Raw genomic sequence first — 21795 nt, 5'->3', positions numbered from 1 at the left:
TTTTACTAATTTGCTTATGCGCGCCGTGGTGAAAACAATTTTCTTATGCAAAAGCACGTTTTGGCTGCAAAATGCAAACACTAGTAAGTTAGGAACCACCGAAAAAATACACACTTTATCAGGTTTTAAACAAGTACTGCATAACACATGACGCATTCCTAAATGATATGTTACAAAAAATATTGTTACATTACTTCACAACTCGAAAGTACGATAGTAGGGAAATGGCACGGTTTTATGCATTAGGCTTTTTGGTGGCACAATTTTTAAAAAGTTTTAACAAGTACGATACAAAGCAGCAGAGAAACGAGTCCTAAAATCCAAACCGTCTACACACTGCATGTATGCTTCACTGCTGTGATAAAAGTTAGCTCAATTGATATAAATAATTCCAATTTTGCGTTTGAATTTTCTTGTAGCAGCTTTACATTACCAATCGCTTACCGCTTGGTACGCAACGTACCGGAGAATACTGTTTTTCGTTAACGTTTGTGTGCATTTTTGGTTCGCAAAACTTTGAATCGTGTAGCAACAAATAGTTAGCTTACGTTGCAGTTTGAACGTAGAATTTATATCCTTCGGTGCATATACGTAGTAGATTTAACCAATCGCACGAAATGCCACCAGAAGTTTAGGTCATGATTCTAATAAAAAAAACTTTTCCAACTTTGAACGAACTCGTTTTCTTTGGCGGCGATATAAGGTTTGCCGGAAGGTTTTGTATTAAATTTTTATTCGCTTCATTTTTGCCTACATTTCCGATCGTTGAGTTGGTGTAAACCTGTCAAACTGTTTGCTCTGTTCATACTATTCCGGCTTTCCACCCGTTTGCGATAAATGTTTGATAATATCAACCCAGTTCCAGCCACGCTGTCGATTTCCTTTACTATCTACACGGTCCCACTGTTTCCGTTTTTGGGCTTTGGTCAAATGTTCCCGTTTTGATTCCTTCTTTCCATCCTTTCCTTCGTTAGTACCACCATCGTCGTCCGAATCGCTGTTGCTTTGTTCGACGGCCAGTGGAACGTTGTCCGCCGTACCGATGACCATTTGTTGACCATCACTCGCATTGCAGTTTTCGTCCGTCAACAGCTCATCCAGTTTATCCTTCAGGCACTCAAATAATGTATAGGTCATCCCGCAGCCAATCCATTGTTCGGCTTCTTCCTGCAAAATTTTGGTGATGCTGTCTTTCACCGCGCGAGATCTGGTCGACAAATGTAATTCCTTAGTAATTCCTTTAATTAATTAGTAATTGGATTCTTCAATCCTTATACTCACAGATTCCTATTGTAAAAGGTTTCCAGGTTGAAGGTGGGATGTTCGTTTGGGTAATTTTCCGTCCAACATATTTCCAGTAGAAACGATTTATTGCCTTCCTCTCCGTACTGAAATGAAAGGAAAACTCAAGTAGTCATGCGTTTGTTCCGAGGAATCTCGAAGCTACGGGTGTTACGCACTTTGTACTGATACGTCTCAGAGTTCACCTGCTTGAAGGCACTGTCGCCTTCGTATATCGAAACGAGCGCTTCCCTTTCGTCATTCTGGAGTTCTTTTGTCTCGGACATTTCTACACACGGCTGCTAAAATAGCGAAATGTGTTTTAAAATTATGATCCGAACACGAAAAACAACAAGTGGCACACGGGCGGGCGGCCACTGTTTATTTACGTTCGTAAGCTAATCAGCTGTCAACAAGTCCGACAGCCCAGTTGAATGACATACGATTTGACATATGATCCAAATGTCATAAAAGCGCGCAATTTTCTTTTCGATTGCAATCGGTTGTTTGTTGCGTGCCTGCAAGACAAATGGAGCCGGCAGAGTTGGAATTTATCGGTGAAAATTCATTAATAAGTGTGATACCCAATTTCAATCATGACTCGATCTATCTCATATCGGGCACTATCGAACCATTTCGGGGAGGCACACCGCTCTACGTTCCGCTGTGGTTAGGGATCCATCTTCGGCAGCAGCAAAAGTGTCGCATTGTAGCACCTAACTGGATGGACATCGATCTACTGGAAGATATCAAAGAAACCGAGAAACGTGTCAGGTAATGCAGGTTCTGCTCAGGATCCGTGTGTGAACAGTCAACTCATAGGTATTCATTTAACTTTTAGTGCCTTTACTAAAATGCCCAGTCGTAACTACATGGTGGAAGCTAAACTCATCCTTAGCACTGCACCGGAAGACGTTCCTTCGTCCGATGTTATCAAAACACTCATCAAAGATATCTACGATGTGCGTTGTGCAAAGCTGCGTACGACGGTAGAAAATTTCATCAAAAGCGAAGAATCACACACGGTAAATTTGGAGAATGTTACCGTACTAGAGCTTCATACGATACAACCGTTGCTTCCGCATGTAATGGATTTTTTGGGACGGATAGAGCAAACGCACAAGGTGATCCGGTCGGCGAATACCACCAGCCAATCGTTCACTTTAGGCAGTAGCACCAGTTTTGGAACATCAGGAACATCCTCCAGCCTATGGTGAGCCGTTTCCTGCTGATGCAGCTATGAGTGAAACAGATTTTAATGTTGTCTGTTCTGTGCAAACGTTCAACATGCATGAAAAAGGTTGGTGTGTCGGAAGAGGGTTCACAACAATTTGATAAATGTTTTGTCACAGTGTAAATAAGGAAAGAAGATATGTCAGGCCGTAAGCTGCATGAATTTATTATTTAGGATTACTTCATAGTTCTTGGCATTACTACTAAACACTTTTTCTGCATAAAATATAATAATATGCACTGTATACAACTTTTAGCATAAACCGATCTGATTACATCCTTAAATCTTATTATAACTCAATGTTATTATATCTTACTATAACTCAATGATCTATTATCCCTGCACTTGGTTTGATCCGATAGGTACCAGGCACAGAGCGTAAATTGGGGTAGGTGTTCCACGTTGAGCAATTTATGCTGTAACTTATTTATACTAGGTTTGAAAAAAAAGAATGAAATAGCTTTCATTGTCATTTTACACTTATTTTTTCAACTTTTAAGCAGTTCTAGGAAAAATGCAAAACAACTGCTTTACGAAAGTTTTAATAATGGTTAAAAATGCGATGATTTTTTATGTCTCGCTGGGATTCTAGTATTTGAATCTGATTATGGCATTCAATCTGTAGTGCGATCGATCGGGTTGCGAATTCCAATCCAGAGTTGTGAACAATTTTTTTTACGTTTTTTATAGTTCAACCCTCAATAAAATCCGCGAAAAATTTGTGACAAACTTGCCCCAAACTTTTGCCCCAAAAATTATTTTATTTTCAAAATTCGAATTTCCCGCGAAAATATAATTATTTTTTATGCTGCCTTCGTTGTTGTCTCTTTGTCTTGATTTTATCACAGGTTTTTTTTTTATTATTTTGTTCCCTCTTGTTTTGAGAGCTTATTTCTCATAAGATAATACGAAGCTCTTCAATAGTATAAGATAATACGCAGTTTTGTTCATCAGTAGAAAAAAGATAATAAAATTTTATTATATTATTCATGAAATTCGGTATACTATATCTTCGCACAGGTCGACAATGCGGCACTGTACCGTCATTATTAATTGTAAATAAAATCTAGCCATAGGTACAAACAATTATGTATGTTCAAATGGTCGTCTAATTAAATTTTGACTGCACAAATAATAGATGGCACACTTGTCCTGGTTTCCGCTATTTGATTGATTGTATCATTTGTTTGATTTCCCTTTCACTTTGCTTCATCCTTTCCTGACTGAATTTCTCTTTTCAAGTCCTTCTGGCAGTCTGTTAATTTACGGAGGTTTGATTCATGTAATGAAACTTTTGAATCATTAAATATAATTTTTCAAATGGATAGTAAAATACTTCAAGCTTCTTGTGGAGTTCCACAATCATACAGAAGAAGTTTGCATTCGGTTAGGGGCCAATTGCAAATAGACCGTGGATGCATTCTGTTCTTTAATTTCTGTCGAATGTTTGGTTCACTCTTTTTGAAATAGTAAAATAGTTTTTTTTTTTATTAAATAGTTGGTTTACTAACTCTCACACTTACCTGTATAAATTCACATTTAAACGGGTTTTTATACAAAAATTTGTTAAGTTTTTTTTAAATTACTACTTCTTTAAAGCAGTGCTAAATACCAAATTGTATATCTGTAATGCACATTTCAAAGTTCCACAAAAGGCTTGCAATATTCCATCTTTTTATTTTGAAACATTTCCCTGAGTGATTCTACTATTTCATCATATGGATCGCAACATATGTACTGTCGCTTTTAGCTGTCAAATTATCCTTAAAATATAATTCAGAAAGTCTAAAACGGTAGCCCAAGATATCTCAAGGTTGTTTTATTTTATTATTAAGCATGACGGCAGGTAGTCTTTTTGTCGACGTCGACGTCGCATCTCGAGGTTGTATTGCCAAAGGAAAAAAAGCATTACATTACGCATTAAAGTAGAAATTAGCATCATGTTTCCAACAAAAAGATATACGTTGCGTTTGTGCGACACAAAATATTCATTACAAAATGCATAAGTATTCTTTCATTCCTTAAGTACAGTCGAGTTAAAATTTTATTTTTCGATTTTTCCATTCGATGTTCTCCATGTTGGGATAAAGTTGTGATATATGATTGAATATAAAAGAAAACACGGTGCAATTTAATGTTTCACTTAATTCAGTCAATCGTACACACTCAGTTGTATTTTGTGTATTGTATGATTCATATTTTACAAATGACAAAATAACGACTATACAAATCATTACACGCCTAGGCAGTGCTTGCACACGTATTACAAGCGCGACGCAGCGGTAGTTAATGATTAAATCCTTACGGTTACACTCGACGCACGGTATTTACGCGTCTTCGATGAGTCTTACTGTACGATAGAAATGGTTTTCTAGCTAATGGAGCGGGCTCGAACGTACCAAACTTTCCAACTGCGGAGCACTGCAGACGCGGTAACTCCGCATGGCTAGACGGTTACGCCGCTTTTGAAATGTGTTAAATTATTATTTAACAAACACAAAAATGAAATGAAACAAAAGAGTTATAATTCTTAGCACTAAACGGATTTTCCACGCAAAAAAAAACCCATGATATATTAAGTCCTAAGTGTTCCACCAGCTTCCTTATGATATGTTTGCTTAAAAAACTAATGACTCGAATCGAAAGAAAAAATGTAACGACAAATTGGTTAGAGTTATGTTGATGGTGGTGTGTGCTAATTGTATTTTCTGTGCCGAGCGCTCAGTATATGGTTGCTGTTCGCATCAGAACCAGAAGAAGACAGAGAGAGCGTGTGGTTTGATGTGTTTCGCGGGGTCATTGAAATTATTATTATATTCTATTCTGCTTGTTAAACGCAACTATTATCTTACAAACTACTGTCAGTTTGTGGTTGGCCACGAAAAACGTAACAGTTTTGAATTAAATCTTCAAAAAATGCGTTGATTGGTGGCTGAATTTTTTTCTTCTGTTTGCTGTACAAGATGATTCAAACAAAGGTTCATCCTTTCCATTTGCACTTCATCGCTACCTGCATATACTACCAGCCTTAAGCCTATATGTTTAAGACGCCATTTAAGACGCTTTGATCAGTCCTTAAAAGCAACTATGAGATTTCGAAGCTGATTTTCGTTGTAGTGTTTTTCGTACACGTTTTCACTTCTACAAGCGAACGATCTTCTCCGCCGGAACCGGGGTGGGGTTCACGAGTGGGGCGATCGTTCGGGTTCGGTTTCCTACTTTTGGTGCAAGCCGCAGTTTTCGTTTGCGTGGTATCCCGGCCCATTTGCGAGTTGCTAAATGGAACGAGAACCAACGCGTCCTGGGAGTTGCAGACCCCAACCAGAGTGTACCATCGCAGGAGCTTCTCTCACCGGGAGAGAACTACTCGATTGGACAACACAAATGACTAAGACTGACGGGGTGTGGAGGAGGGAATGGGGGGGGAGCCTGGAGAGGGCAGGAAAATGTAAGGGGTGTTTCAGCTCAGGAACAGGATGCTCTATGTACATTGATGTTTTGGATGCGTTGGATGATGAGCCTTGCGCTTGGCCTGCAAGGCCCAGTACAGGGGTGAGTGTGCGCGCAATAATCTATTTACAAAAAAACACGCCGGACGCGGGGCGTATTACACGGCCACAATCTTGCTGGGGTCAACCTTTACGCGCAGAAACACCGTATCATCCCGCACGAAGGGACGCCTGTTGAGCAGTTCGTGGGATACAAACCGCGGAAAGCCAAATCCAAGCGCATCCGGTTCGGTTGATGGCCGCTGAAAGTTTTCCCACGTCGGATCGGGTACGAACGATTCTGCGACACCTCCCTGGCCACCGCCACCACTACCAAGCGTGCCCTGCTCGAACAGCGTGAAGGTAACCGAATGGGAGAAGGGCCACTTTAGCAGCGCATCGTACTCTCCCGGCAGCACCTTAATGTAGACGGACACGTGCGTTCCTTCACCGGGGCCATTGCCGTTCAAAAACATCGACGCCTGAAGCTTGTAACCGTACTGGCTGGTGTAAAACGGTGGCGACACAAGCTCCAAACCGTCCTTCGTCTTTGCTTCCTGCATCTTCACCGACCAGTCGGTGATCTTCCACAGCAGCGTGCCGGTGTAGTTGGTGCTCAACTTGGCCATGGCGCTTTTCAGCATATTGATCTGCTGTCCCTGCCGTCCGGACAGTGCTACCATCAGGGACAGATGCGCGGATGTATTCGCTTCCAGATGGGCTTCCAGTAGATGGCGCGGACCCTTGAACCGGCAGCCAGCCTCCTTGAACGTACATGGCACCGTCAGCGCTTTGCATTCGTCGCGCAGATGCGCATCCAAATCGGCACGAGCAAATGGTCCCGCATCGCATCGCTGCGGGCATGGGATGGGACTGCGCGGACAGGTCGCTCCGTGTGCGGCCAGCGTGTCGGCACTAAACTCACGGCCACAGTGCGGACAGCGGCGGAGCCGTTTGGCACAGTCTTTGGCACGATGGATGGACATGCGGCCGCGCAGTACGCGTGTGCCACACTTGGACTCGCAGTAGATCGGCTCCGAGCTGCAGGTGCCGGCATGCTCCTCCAACCCAATGCCGGTAAACTCCACGTTGCAGAACTCGCAGATGGCACGACGCAGAATGCAGGTAAAGGCCAGATGGTCCGTCATCATAACGCGCGGTATTTGCGAACCGCACTTGTTCGGGCACTGGATCGCGTCGTGCTTGCAGGTATTCAGATGTGCCTGAAGGAAAAAAATTAGTAGGAGAGAAAAAAAAATGTTAAAATTTGTACAATTTTGTATCTTTTTGCAAATTCCGTCAGTATATTTGCCGCAGAGTAGCGATTAAAGGGCGTTAGTTGTGTACGAGTTACACGCGTAGGCTTAAGGCATTGCAAAAGATCAACGATTAATTAAGTTAAGCACAGCAATTGGAAAGGCACCGCGCGATTCTCGTGGGTTGCAGAAGAAGGAATACCAGGGTCACACCGCAACCGTTTTCGTCACCTGCCGCCACCACCATCTGTGCCGAGCGTGGTTACATCGAGGAGCAACCCCGATCGTCAAACCTGTTTCACACATGCCCCACCCCGCCTGCGCACATTCTCGCTGGAGGGATTATTCGCGCACAAGGTAAAGTACGCTAAGCTGCCCTAATCGCTGGCGCGTCTTTGCACTGGAACTCGCTCTCTCCTAACAGAGCATTGCTGGGTGTTGGGTAAACCCCTACTTGTTTGAATGTTTTTTTCTTTTGCTTCTCCTTCTACAAAATGGGCAGCGGGCCTCGGACACACTGTGTGCACTTTCATCTTGAAAACTACAACGCAACACGTTTGCATACGGGCAAAAAGGCGACGTGAGCGGATACGGCAGTGGGCACCAAGGAAACAAAAAAAAAATCAAGAAGAATCTGTTTCGATTCCCCAGTTGCCCAGTGTACCAGTGGAAAGCAATAGCCTAGAGAGAAACGGTTTAAGACTGTCGCGATAATCACCTTCAATTTCCTCAGCTCGTCAGACCATTTGCAGCCTTGCTTGTGATGAATGCAGAATACCAATGAGCCCATGATGGCCTTCTCAGACTCGGGATCGGGATAGATCTGGGGAAGAAAAAGAGAGAGAGAGAGAGAGAAAGAGATATAGAGAGAACATAAAATTAAAACATTACCAATGGTCACGAAGGTAAGACAAATAACAAGTGTCACATAAATGGGCAATGGTTGTGTGAATAATATAAGAATTACACAAAAAAAGATGACACCAGCATGTTGAAGTTGAAGAACATTGAAGAACGTTGAAGCCAAAAGATAGAACACAACCATAAAAGCAAGATCATTGAACACATTAAGAAGCTGGTGACGTGCCGCCACAGTTCTTCCGGATAGCGCGCACAGCAGGACCATGTCTCCGAGGATCTTTGACCGCGTTGACATCGAGCATCGGTACCTAAGCTGCAGGCGACACTACAGAACGGGACGCACAAAAGGGGGGGGCTTATTTTTTACACGCCGAACGGAAATCAAAGCAGAATAATCAAAAATAGTTTCCAGTCAAATCCGTCGGTCATCGAGGCACGGTTGCGCGCGAAAAGAGGGAATGAAGAATCGAGCCGTCGAACGTGGCCCAACAAACACACCAGAAACAGGAAGGGAAGAAACCTTTTCGATGCTAAAAGCTTCCCGCTACTGGCCGCGCGGGCTGGCGGGCGGGCGGACAAGCGAGTCCGTTTCCTTCTCCAGCAGACAAACGCGGCGCCCGTTAAGCACACACATGTAGAGTTGGTTGGTTCCAACAAAATACCGTTTAGGCCCCTCCGCGAACCTACCCGGAGGGGGGTGGGGGCTTAGCAGGAGAAGACCTTCCCGTGTTCCTGTGCTGACGTTTTGTTTGTTTTATTTTACTGCTGTTTCCGCTGCATATCAATGAGCTCAATTCAATATTGGGCAGTTCGTCGGACTGGGCCATACAATCGAAACCCGGTAGGGGAGAGGGTATGCAATCTGTTGAATCTTGGTTCGTGATAAGGCGTGATAGTTTCGTTTTCATGCCCGCAACACTAAGCAGCTATCGTCCAGATCGGCTGTCTACTTGCTTCGCTGTCGATCTACGCAGAAAGTGTGACCCGTACAACAATCAGAAGATTTATTGCTTATCGCAAAACGAGGTGAGTGTGTTTATTTACCTACCAATTCCATGGAAGTTTGGACATGATACAAACGAGAGCCCCGTTTGATGATTATTTTTGTGACTGCTCCATTCCAACTACACCTTAGATGCTCGCGGTGTTTAATGAATTCCACTCTGGCGCTTATCATTCCACACACACACACACCAAAGCCGGCAATAAGCATGAGAAGGACACGGAAACTCCAGAAATCACTTCCTCCACGGTACTTACTGTTTGCACTCAGCGTTCCGCCAACCGATCTCCGATAAGCGACAGCTTCGGTGCGCCATTCTCGAGACCAACACAGCGAAAACATCGGTATCAGATAGTGGCTTCTGTTTTTATTTGTACGACGGATTTCGACGAGGTTACCGTGCTTTAGCGTACAAACAAACTAACAACATTCCAGAGGTCCTGCTCTCTCGATGCCGCTCGATGGATGTGTGAGAAAATAGGCTGATCCAGCGTGCAACGAGCGTGCGAGACAATATTATGCGATAAACGTATGACGGCATGGCACGTAACACGTTAACCTTGTTACACTTTAATCGTCCCATGCAAGCGCCACGCCAAGTATGTATCGATCGGACTAGCGTGTTTACCTTTTTTAATCCGTTTCGGCAAGATCGTTCGATCATTTGCTGGTACAAACGGTACAAAAACTCACAAATCACATCCACTGCTTTAAGGACGGTAAAGGACGAACACTCCTTCGCATACTCTTACCGATCGTAGTACCATCCGAAGATTGGCCATGATATTGTGTCGGAAATTGTAGTCTACAAAAAAAAAATCGTCTCCACAGAACCGTAATCACCAGGCGCCCTTGTGAGTGTGCACCATGGTGGCAGCTTTGGACGTGTAGTTACGAGCCATAAATGCACACATCATCATCATCGTGGTAGATTCACACAGTTTGCCTCACGCATGTGGTGTGCTTCGTATCTTTTTGTACAGTAAAACCTGGCGGACATGGTGGCAAGTTTACACTTTTAGTTTGTCCCGCTTTTGGGCTATGTTTTGCACAGCAATGAACGTTCTCTCTACTGCATGCCTGGTGTATGGAAATGTGGAACGGGAAAAATAAATAATTTCACCATGGTTCTTAACGAAGCCTGCCATCTGACTGGTGCAGACAGTGCGTTTCACGCATGAAGGCATGGATCATGTACAGTAAAGTCGTATGAAGGGGTGAACAAAAAAAAAAAATTATGCAGAACGGCACTGTAGCTATGGAGCTACGTTTTTGCTGAAAAGGAAAACATGGCTGTCGCTTATTTTTAAACATTCATGGAAAAAGGAAAAAATCCAAAATGTGTGGCTAAGAAACGCCCGGTGTCAGCATTACCCATTAGCCATCCCCGGTGCACCGGAAGTGGCGGCAAAACTGTTTTATTTACTTATTTATTTTCTCCACCTCCAAACGAATAGGGACAAGACGGAAAGCAAAAGTCTCCCAATGTTCGCTACTTAAGCACAAAAACCAACTTCCAAAAGGTTTTGTGTGCAAAATGCGTGTGTCTATAATGATAAATGATTATTACTGTCAATGGCAATTTCGTTCGTAAAATGCAAACATTTGTGCCCGCATATCGGCCAGAACGCTCCTAATCATCGTTGAATCATCGGACTCGCAGCTCTCGGCCATCGGAACGGTGGTCCAGAAGAGCAAGGAAAAACCCCCGCCGTAATGACTGACATTCCTTCCACATGGGTGCTCATCAAGGGCAAAAGAGGCACTCTTGAGTGAAGGAATAGGTGCGGTTAACGTATACGATCGTACCAACAAATTTCACCCAACATGGATGAAAAATCCCTTTCGGTGCGCTATCGCTTCCCGGTTCACGCTTTCTCGCCGCTTGGCCGAACCGCATGGAAACGTCTTTCAATCATACGACCGTATCATCTTCCGGTCCGACCGGCCGGCTGTCCGGGAATGACGATCAAAGGCTACGGTCGCTCGCTCGCTGCTTCACCCGGCAGAAAGCCCATAAATCATCCACGGTTGACCGCAAAAGCGTGTATGCGTGTGCCTTCCGTCCCGAGGGGGAGGTCCACGGGAGTAGAGGGAATGTTGCGAGGCATTATCTTTGCCATGGCATGACGCTAAACCATGGTCCGGTGAACTAAAGATCTGGTTGGCGATCATCACAATGCTCGGTTCCCTTCAATTAGACACCTTTCGTTGATGGGACTGCCTTGCGATGGGATGATGAGGTTCACAGTAGTGGTTTCTGTGAACCTGCCATCGCTCGCAAGTAAAACAAATAATCAGGCAACATAATTGGAAAATTAATGCACAATCATTGATGCTGTCGTTGCGTCGAAGAGTAGTCAAATGAGGACAGCCAATGTCTTCCTCGCCGAAAAAAAAAAATCGCCAAGTTGTTGCAAATTGTCAAAACAAAATATACGCTTACTTCAGCGAAATTCGTCATGCGACCAAAAACTGTTCAATGCAGTGATTTATGTGGTCACAACGGTGCATAGCAACATGCATCAACCGGGGGCCCCGTATGGAAAGTATGCGGACGACTTGATTAAACGATCCGGTTTGGACACTAATGAGATAATTTCACAACCATACTTCATAATGCACACACGACGATCCTCTCGCAAGACCGAGAGCGAGTGAGTGAAATCTTCATTCAATTATTGAGCCGAGGATGATGGTTTCACTTTTTTCCGGCTTTTTAGCTTTTCCGTTTCAATCAAATTTCGGCAGATATATCGGTCAGGCGCCGCCATCTTTTGCGAGCCGCCGTGTCGTGTGAAACCGATGAAAAGCAATCAATCCTACACCCGAAAGCCGAATGTTTAGTTAATAACTGTCAAGAATGATATAAACATTTCGTCAATTTGAGTCTCACGGGTCGATTCCACTGGCTTCGATTATATTGCAGCATTCTGAGTCAAGGTGTGTAGAAGTACTAAGCTGCTTCCCGTAGTCGCGTAAAGTCAGCTTAAAACATTTAATACGACCGTGAATGCGAAGGAGAAGCTTCTGTGTGCTGTAAGAAACCAATCAACCGAAACTGCAGGCCACTCCCGGTTCCAACGCATCATACAAAACTGTACGAACGGAAGCTCCAGAGGAAATAGATTGTAAACATCACCCTTCCACGTAATGGTGCCCCCACTGCTCGTTGTGCCCAGCAACTTCCAGCTAGACTCTACCTTAAGCGATTGAAAACTTACGATGGCTATCACTCAAAATCCAAATCAACCACAACTCGACGAAACGCAACGGAAATTTGTTTAGTTAGTGTTGCTTTCGTTTTTATTTCCACCATCCCCGAACGCTACTTCTATTTCCACTTTCACGATTATCATCATTTGCGTTTGCAGTGGTAGTTTCTGTAAGAGCCCGGAGTTTGGGTTCTCCTCTTGATCCGTACCGAACGATCGAGCCTCACACTCACTCACATTATGCTCACTTTCTTGTACACGTACACCCCACGTACCGGTCTTTACCGGTGGGTGAGCTAATGTTTTATCAATTTGCGAATCGAATCGATCACTCGGGAAAAGGGAAAGTCATCATCAGAGGTTGATTTCGTGGGCCTCATCGATGATTAAATTCAGCACGTCCTAGACACCGTTTCAAGACCCACGCAGTACACGCACTCTCGCACATACGCACCTTCTGCTACCGCTAGTGTCACTTTCTACAAAGATTTATATAATTTGTTGTAAAGTACGTTTTCCTGAAGAACCGAAATCAACATACACTCGAGCTCATTTCCACCATCAATGATCTGTAGCATCGTCCAACGCAACAGACGATCTAACGTTCCAGCAGTGTGCTCTTGTCATTGCCGGGGATACGTGAGCCAGTGCTGCTCTCCAGCACTGGGGCCGGCAATGCAGCTTGCTAAAAATAGCAACTTTACGATCGCTCCCCTACGCTGGATCGCTCATCCATATGTGTACGCATTCGGCCGGCAACTCCATTGTCGGGAAGGCCCCATAGGTCGCCCCCTCGTAGAATTCTATTTTATCACTCCAGCGCGCAAGATGACACCCAATGGTAACACTAATGAAACAGAGGATCGAGCATCACGCGAAGAAAGGACAAATGAGAAGCCAGAAAAACTAAAAACCCATCAAAAACTTGTCTGTGCAACTATAAAAAGAAAAGTTCTCGTACACGAATGGTACCGCAAGAGGTTGCGAAGAGGTGCATCACCCTTTCTCTTGAAGCAAGTATACACTCATCGCCGGTTGAATGGGTACAATAAAATTAGAAGCAAACCCCACCACGCCACCCCAAAACAAAGTGGAAACTCTTTGGACGTCCGGGAGAAGCGGCAGCCAGCAATGGGGAGGCACATTTTGGGACAAATGGGAAGCAACGCACCAACGCGGTGGTACGGTGGTACTGCTACTGCTGTGGAGAAATTATTACAAGAATGTTGAAAATAAACAACAGTCCACAAACTGCGGCATCTCGCATCATCTCGTCGTGCCGATGATCCCGGATTCTTCTCGTTTTAAGAGCCCTGGTCTCTAAGCAATCTAAGAAGAGATGTGCCGGCATCGAGTCGGCCCAAAAGGGGCATAAACGGAGGTAAGATTCAATGAAGTTGTGTAAACATTTACACATGTTCCACATACCCCTTGCTTAACCCCTTCCGCGCGCCTTTCCTCTATTCAACCCGAACGATCACTTCCGACGATCCTCTTCCACTGGTAGTTTATACTCATTATCATGTGTGCGTGTGTGTGTGTGTCTAGTACGCAGCAGATGAGCCCAAATGGGAGGAATGTCACTGTTGGCGGACTCCATCGGGCGACTAGGGACCGCATCATTTTTTTTAGAAGTACTTCACACTGGATGACCGTTCTCGTTCATGTCCGGTGGTGGGAAGATAGGACCGTCCACTTCAAATGTCTAATCAATTTGTTGCCGTGGAAATGGTTGTCACGAGCACAACTAATGCTCTTGTAACCACCCGTATATACTTACAATTTGACTAATTTCCGTAATCGGCACATTTGGTGGTGGCGTCGGTGAAGAGGACGATGAGGACGGTGAAGATGTCGAGGACATTGTGCTGGACGAGGATGTGGAGGTTGACTTGTTACGCGGTGGGGCCGGTGGAGGCGTTATCGGCAGCACGTTCACGTTGCAATCCTTCGAGTTCCGGTTGGGCGATATGCGGGCCGGAAAACTCAACGTTTTCGTCCACTGAGACAAACTGCGCACCATGATGCACGTCGGTTTTGTTTCTCTTTTTTTTTTTGTAGTGCACTCTACTCAACACACTGGTCTAGTCACGATCAATCGTCAGCAACTAGGGCAACACACCTTACAACACACGGGAAACGAACACTGACCGTGGACGAAGCTAACACCATTTGATCGGGGGCGGGCGTATCGTCAAAGGAGATAAAACTTTGTCAAGACGATTTTCCACCGGCACGACCTTCACGCTGCCGTTGCAAAACCTCACACCACCCACACTCACTGCTGGTCGCCTTTAATTTCGATAGCACGCCGATCGATAGTGAATGGCATAAGAGACGATCGTTTCCGTTGTATTATTAACGCAATTCACAGCATATGCACACAGGTCGTGTATTTGGGTCACTTTTATACAGCAAGTTTTTTTTTTATTTGTTTTGGTTAACAAAATGATTAACCTCACTATGATCACACTATCCGTGCGGGAAAGATAATTAACAAAACACTTTTCTAGCGGACGATGTGTGACTTCGCCGTAGTTAAGAAGTTGTGCAAAGAAGAAAAAAAACTTCAAACTCTAGCGACCGCGAGTCTCACGACCGACCTCACGCAAGTTAAAAACGAATTTGAAAACGGTGTGAGCTGCTTCTCTCATCGATGCTCTTGACTGAAAACCCAGCGCTGAACTCGATGGTATAACCGTACGAGTGGGACGACACGATAAAACGCGGTGTCTCTCATTCTGCCCAACTGCATTAAAGCAGTACAGCTGCCAGCTGATGTTTATGTTATTTGCAGGTTGCACTCACACAACGATAGCTTTAGAAATCCGGTGCAAATCGGTAAAGTTGTGTGACACTGCAGGTCCAAACATTATTCCAATCGTGAAATTATATTTTGCCAAAAGGATGCAACGTTTCCCTGGAGTAATTGTCTTCATGATTACATTTTGTATGAAGTATTTTAGTTACTGTAAAACTCCATTTAAGTATAAGATATTCATAAACCCCTATACAGTTGCACCATAAAATACAACCCATCGGAGGAAGCCAGCTGTTCCGGGACGTAGCCCAAGCCCAACATGGAACAACCTTCCGAAGGCAAACGAGACAAGGCAACGAAAAAAGGCATAAACGAAATCCTGCCTGTGTCTGCCTGTGTGTTATTGCACTCGGTTTTTATTTGGTCCGGTTATGCTGTGTGTTGGTGCGAGCCCGTTCAAACGTGTTTGTTCTTGTAGCACCGAACCGAGGGCTACGGCGTAGTTATGTTGGGCTCGTCACAGTGCCGTTTTGCTCCGATCCGCGCTATGCATCATTCGTATACTCGGCTGCACAATGCTTCTTCATTTAGCGTCCCACTCACACCGATGATGTGCACTCTCTCGTGTCCCGCCACGAGTAGTGCGAAAGGTCCCGTTCCGTACACTTTTTTTTCTGCCCTTTTTTGTACCACACCTTGTCACCCTTCTGCTCTTTGGCTATTATTGCTGCTGTTGGTGGTGGTGTACTGATGATCGTGATGATCTATGCTCTTGTGATCGTGTTGCTTCATGATGATATTTGTCCATCTTGGTCGAACAACCACGGCCCATTCGGCTTTCATTCCTGGCGACTACAATGTTTGTCGTTTAATAATTTTGTTACGTTTCGTCGTTGTTTTGCTCCGGTCGTGACTCCGGTGCGATCCTTTCGCGTTGGTGTTCATTTCCGGCGGGCAATAAAACGAACCCATCGAAGAACAGTGACTGCGTTTGAATATCTTGATTCAAGTATATGCCAACGGTTAAGAGAAGGGATTATTACACCGTTGTAGAGCGAAAGGAACGGTGTTTTTAAAGACGGAAATCAAAACATCCTTCCAAGAAGGAAGTTTTTGAACATGTGTATTGAAGTTTTAGAGTCTCTGTGAATGGTCACTCTATTTTTATTTGCAGAAATTCCACCATTTTGTATATTTTTCCTCTATTCTCTAAAGTGAGATTTTTGTGATTTTGTGAAAAATATTAATTTTATATCTATACAATCTACTAAATAGCAATTTTTTGTATCTTAATTGCTTATTAATCCTTTCCTAAATTTCAAATCAAAAGCATCCGAGTATTATTTTCAAACTAATTGCATCCTCTTCATTTTCGAATTGTTGCTTTCTTTTCATCAATACATTGTTTCAAAACCTCTTTATTTTCGCAACCAAAAAAACGAACCAAAAACGTTGAAAAAAGAAAGCAAATGCAACCACAAGACCCATGCAGAAAAAAAACATCTGCTCTTCGGTAGGACCGAATGCATTTCTACCAATGCATTCAACAAAAAAACCCTCACACATATGCACAATGCTGTGGGAATCTATTTATGAGGGGTATGTTCCGGAAATTGGTTGAATAATACTTCTGCTACATTTGTCAATAACCAACATATTTGTGAGGTTAGTTTTATAAACAGAACGTATTTTCTGTAACTAATTTACTTATCTTAAGCTCCTCGACTGCTTTTCCACAAAACATTTTTTTAAATATGTAAAATATGCAATCAGTTTGCAATCCCATAGCAAATGTCGAAGAAATCGATATGGACAACATTGACATTTATTTACGAATCGTTACATCAATTTAAGATAATCAGACAACCTTCCTGCTGGAAAGGGTTGTGCAACTGCTCCAAAGTGCTATGTAGCGTCGTGATTGTGGTCCACTTTCGGTGTGTTTAGCACAGACATATTTTGATATCACATTTGATGAAATTCAATCTTCAATCAATTTCGCTGCCTCATCGTCACGGCTTTTTCCATAAAGTGGTTTGAAATAAAACCTACGCCTTGGCGTGGTGGCGTTTTTTCGATAGAAATCACTGTTTGCCCCACGCGAAAGGTCAAGTGTTTCTTGCCATCCCAGGCCCCATCGTCGAAAGGGAACGGGCTAGTTGCGTGGAGCAAAATAGCATATTTCAAACTTCATCATCAGCCTACGCCGGCTGGCACTACTCCCGAGCGTGTGGCCGCCGTGTGTCCCTGTTCTCAGATACACGTTACGCAACGACTAATCCAAGCACACCCCATCAGCCCATGAAGCCCTAGCCGGGAGGCAAGTGAGTTCCTTCGTGCAACCGCTACCGAGGCCTATGAATGGCGCCACTGCCTGCGGATCAACTGTCAAATTATCTGCTGGGCGCGCACGTCGTGGGAAGCGTGGAGATCGCGTTGGTCCATTCGCCCGGCAGTTGTTTATGCTGGCTCAGCAGCATCGATTTGACCAGCGGGGGCTTGCCGTCTGGTTGCGGGTGATCTTGTGAAGCGCTAAACTGGTTCCACGAGATTTCGCTAACACATTCGCACTTGATGCACGTACACTTGAGCGGTAACGGTTTTGTCGTGCTGTGCAAAAGCCGTTTTGCACGTTCCGTCTGAAAGGGTGGTTTGGGTGTAATGTTTGGTTAAAAACAGTGTCTTTGCAGCTTTAACTAGTAGTATTTCCATGAATTCTTTTGGTACGAAAAATATCAAGCTATTTTCTTAATTTACATCGAGCTTACTTTGAAAATGTGAATGTTTCAAATCAGGAATGCTTCCACGATGAGTACTTTTCTATCCGCCATCGATTCAGCGATGGCTTACTGCCTCAAATAGACAAGATCGAACTGGCAAGTCTACTTTCAGCACATTGGCCATAGAAAATGCCCGAAAGCCTTCCCATCCCCATAGGCCAGCCGTCTCTTAAAGGGCTTTACGAACGTACCCAAACAAACTGGTCCAATCCACAATCGTCTATGCCGTGACGCTGTACTTTGCCTAATGGTTCAAAAGCACACTCCCCTACAGCGGCTCAGGAACATGTTTGCAACCCGAATAAACACGTTTGTGCATGCCTTCTTCTCTCTGAATCACCCACATATGAACGACACGCCATCCAAGGTAAGTCCGCTCAAAGCTTTTACCAAACAGTATTGGAAAGCGTTTTTTTTTTGTTTCTTCTGTCACGACTCGCGTCTATGCTTGCGCGAGGATCGCGGCGGGATTGCTGTTTTGCCGTTACGATCGCCACCGGGCAAGGTCATAGAAGGCCGCGTGTACCAACACCACGAAAGCTGAGCAGCGTGCGCGAGTGGCGACGATCGCATCCTCCGCCCAAGAAAGGTGCCCGGCCATTGCAGTTCACGTCTCGGGTTTGGGATGGGGCACGGCTCCAAGAGATGTTTCTCTTGACATAGTCTCAAGGGATGCATGCTATCTGGTACCGTGTGGAACAGTGTAGTTCCCGAGCGATTGTACGCTCTCTCTCTCTCTCTCTCTTTAACTCTTTTTGCCCGGTGAATGCAGATAATGGTCGGGAATGGACTCGCGGGGAACGGCGACCGAAGTGTGCCAATTTCCCAGCTTTTAACCGTTCGCTCGGATTCCGCCTCATCGAAGAACCTGGTCCAATATGCATTCCTCTCGAAGTCGTCGGATTTCTTCTTGCGATCTTGTGCAAAGTTGCTTTTCACTGCATCCGAGCAGTGCGCTTGTCAGTAAGTTGGTGGAGTCGTGGCATGGTTTTTTTTAGTGGCTTAAGGTAAGGTGTTGGAAAGTGCCATACGCAAGCTGTGTTTTGCTCATTCGCACAGACACGGAAACCCTCGCCAGTCGCTGCGTGAGAAAAATGGTCACGATTGCGATCTGGCTGGCTGGTGATACTTCGCCCAGTTTCTTGCCGGGCTGTGTTTAGCATAGCGAAATGGACGCAGAACGAGTTACCACTTCACGAGAGCAATGCATAGATCAGTGTGGGAGTCACCATGGTACGAGATTTGCTCTTTTCATCGAGGTACTTCTTGGTGGAGCTGGTATTTGTCAAAGATGCGCCGTTCGAAGCGCCCTGCGGAAAGCATAACATAGTGGACGACGTAGAACCGAGCTTGGCTTTCGCATACATTGCTCTGCTTTAGGATAGCATCTTGAATTCGTTTTTCATCATGCCTGTTTGTTATCGTTACTTGACTGAATTTGAGAACCTTGAATTCACTGCTTGTTTAGTATGAGGACAATAAGCAAGATGGTCTGTGCGACGTAACCCGATTTCCACGGTAGTTTTATAACATTACTAGCGTAGCACGATATTGGAATGTAACCGTCAATGGCGTCTGCCGTCTGCATTCCAAGCTCATCTCGAACAGTTTCTCTCGTTTGTTATCAGTGCAGTGCCACCATGGAAGCTTGGCATGTGTCATTAGGATGACCATACACCTTGAAGCATAATGGAGAATTAGGTGTCCATTATTTGAGGGTACTCTTCACGCCTAATTTCCTCCTCCGAAACAACGCCGTAATGCCGGTAACGGCTGTTGTTATCTGTTGACCAATTATCGGTTCCGTACCGGGATCAACAAAGTGACAACTGTTGGTGGCACCTTCCGAGTAACGAATTCCGTTCTCCTCCTGCACTCCACAAGCAACGAGAACGGAACGAACAAAAGGCATAATAAAGGTCGAACGTAACGCATCCGAAACCATGCGGAACCCGGCACAGCACCTTCAGCGAATGGTGGTAGTTGTTTTATGACATCTCTTCTGGTGCATGATGATGATTGCTGCTCCTACCAACCTACGGCCTGACTCATGCAGGTTTGCAACACGGCCATTGTGGCAAGCGGGCGACCGTTCCGGATCGGTTTTTGAGTTTTCAGGTTTGAAAAATATCAACCCCGTCCGATGAAATGTCGGTTGAGGTAAGTCGATCGAAACTTATCACGATAGGCCACCTGAAAAAGTAACGAAACAAAACAAAAGCCCATCCGGACGTCAGCAAAGCAAAAACGCTAGAAGGAAGGGTGCTGCGAGACAAGAGGCGCACACAGAATCTATGCCTCGGCCTTTATCTCTGCGTTCACTTTGCGTTTTTGGGGTGTCCAGATCTTTAATGGTTTCTTTAGATCCTGCTACAAAAGAGCTGCCAACAATCGTCAAACTGCGTAAAGGAAATAGATATGGAAGGTGACGCTCTGCCAACGGTTTTACCGATCGATGTTTCGAGGAATAATTGGTCGCTTCTCCCAGAAAGACCACCACGCTGGGAAGTTGAATGGAGAGGAACAAAAACAAGATTTATCTTGACGTTTCAGGCTACAAGGAGCGTCCAGCAAGCACGCATGAGTTGTTGTCCTAAAAGCTCGTCGTCAGGGAAGAATGTGTTGCGAACGAAAGTGGCGATTGATTCGATTCATTTTGTTTGTGTTAAGCGGGGTGTTTTAGATTTGTACTTTTGACGAAATAGATTTTTCTCTGTACAGTCCTCGCATAATCCATGAAGTGTGTTTCTGATGCATATCAAACAACAAAAAGTCCATCTGTGTATAGTGCACAAATAATAAAGTACAAAAATGACATCGCCTGGAGTGAAGTAGAAACGGCTTTAAAATGTATTTTTGCCTCTAATATTTATTACCAAGTATTGCCAAATTCGGAAAACAATCAAGAATCCGTCAGTGATTTATGTGCATTTTAATTGAAATGTCTGGTTTTGAATAAGCAACCTGTCCGCTGGAGAAGAACCAAGAGAAAGGATCTTAAATTTCAGTTTAATGTTCGTATTTTTCGTTCAGCGCACCTTTTCGGATGATGTAATGTTACTGTGGAATTGGTTGTATTCTCTGCACTATACAAGCTAAGAAGAATATCTAGCTGTGTTAGTGGTCGTGGTGTTTGAACAGCCTTTGCTTGCCGCAGGGGATGGCAATATAATGTCAATGGATTTTGACACTGAAAGTATACAACTTTTCTGTGGGTTAATGTGTCAAATAGAGTAAAGTTCTTAATTATTAGTTTAGTATGACGGCTCTTCGACGTATTGTCAGTCAAATACAGTAAACGAAAGCTGAAACTCAAAATGTTTACGCTTGCTTTGGAGGGAAAGACACAAACTTAATCACAAAAAGTTTGCAGCTCTGAGATAACGATTTGTCGCGTAAGCTTATGACGCATTGATTTTTAAGAAAAAGAAAAGCTTGGATAATTGGAAATTCAATTTTCGATTTACGAATCCCCGGTACACGAAGCGTTCTATACTATATTACTATAAGTACTAAAATTAAACCAACTACAGCAATACTCAAGTCAAAAAAGTCAGCAATGGTAAGCTAAAACCTCTCGAGATCGTAAATCCAGAGAAAAAAGAGAAACTTAATATTCAATCAAACTTCATATATAATTTGGATAGCAACACATGTGAAGTGTATCAAAATTAAATTATATAAATTGTTGAATAACTAACGTAAACTTAAACCATTAATCATTTAAGATCTGCCAAAAACTGTATTTAGAAAATTTATTCGTTAAGCAATGGCTGTCGATCCCTGGAGCAGATGATGCAAAATCTGCTGAATCTTGTACGCACCGCTTATCCGTGAACCCATTTTGCATGTTATATCGCAACATGCAGTTTTTGTTGCACAATATCTGCATTTTAATTCAAAAATTAAACTAAAT

At 44.0% G+C, this 21795-nt stretch overlaps 4 protein-coding genes across 5 annotated transcripts in view; 2 read left to right on the top strand and 2 right to left on the bottom strand.

Annotated features, from left to right (window-relative positions):
- Window positions 1–21795, top strand: part of LOC126564696 (rab GDP dissociation inhibitor alpha) — a 442469-nt gene that overhangs the window by 174861 nt on the left and 245813 nt on the right. The window lies entirely within an intron of this gene.
- Window positions 803–1645, bottom strand: LOC126565422 (RWD domain-containing protein 4). Its single transcript, XM_050222602.1, has 3 exons — window positions 1461–1645; window positions 1282–1388; window positions 803–1207 (listed from the first exon to the last, which is right to left on the bottom strand). Exons 1-3 carry the CDS (start codon window positions 1566–1568, stop codon window positions 808–810), a joined length of 615 nt encoding a protein of 204 aa, XP_050078559.1. The 5' UTR covers window positions 1569–1645; the 3' UTR covers window positions 803–807.
- Window positions 1811–2498, top strand: LOC126565415 (probable DNA replication complex GINS protein PSF2). Its single transcript, XM_050222591.1, has 2 exons — window positions 1811–2055; window positions 2123–2498. The coding sequence occupies exons 1-2, from the start codon at window positions 1811–1813 to the stop codon at window positions 2496–2498; spliced, it is 621 nt and encodes a 206-aa protein (XP_050078548.1).
- The window catches only part of LOC126564607 (TNF receptor-associated factor 4), a 28554-nt gene continuing 12881 nt past the window's right edge, over window positions 6123–21795 (bottom strand). The window contains exons 1-3 of one of the 2 annotated variants that reach the window (XM_050221685.1): window positions 14119–14372; window positions 7978–8082; window positions 6123–7226 (exon numbers count right to left, since the gene is read on the bottom strand). In XM_050221685.1, coding sequence (XP_050077642.1) covers window positions 6123–7226; window positions 7978–8082; window positions 14119–14361 — 1452 coding nt within the window. In that variant the 5' untranslated portion in view covers window positions 14362–14372. Of the gene's footprint in view, window positions 7227–7977; window positions 8083–14118; window positions 14373–21795 lie in introns of those variants that run through there. The other variant, XM_050221686.1, reaches the window with a different exon arrangement.

Source organism: Anopheles maculipalpis, chromosome 3RL, assembly GCF_943734695.1.
Source record: "Anopheles maculipalpis chromosome 3RL, idAnoMacuDA_375_x, whole genome shotgun sequence".
Classification (NCBI taxonomy): Eukaryota; Metazoa; Arthropoda; class Insecta; order Diptera; family Culicidae; genus Anopheles; species Anopheles maculipalpis.
Note: the sequence above shows the minus strand (reverse complement) of the source record. Positions and strands in the feature narration are given on the sequence as shown.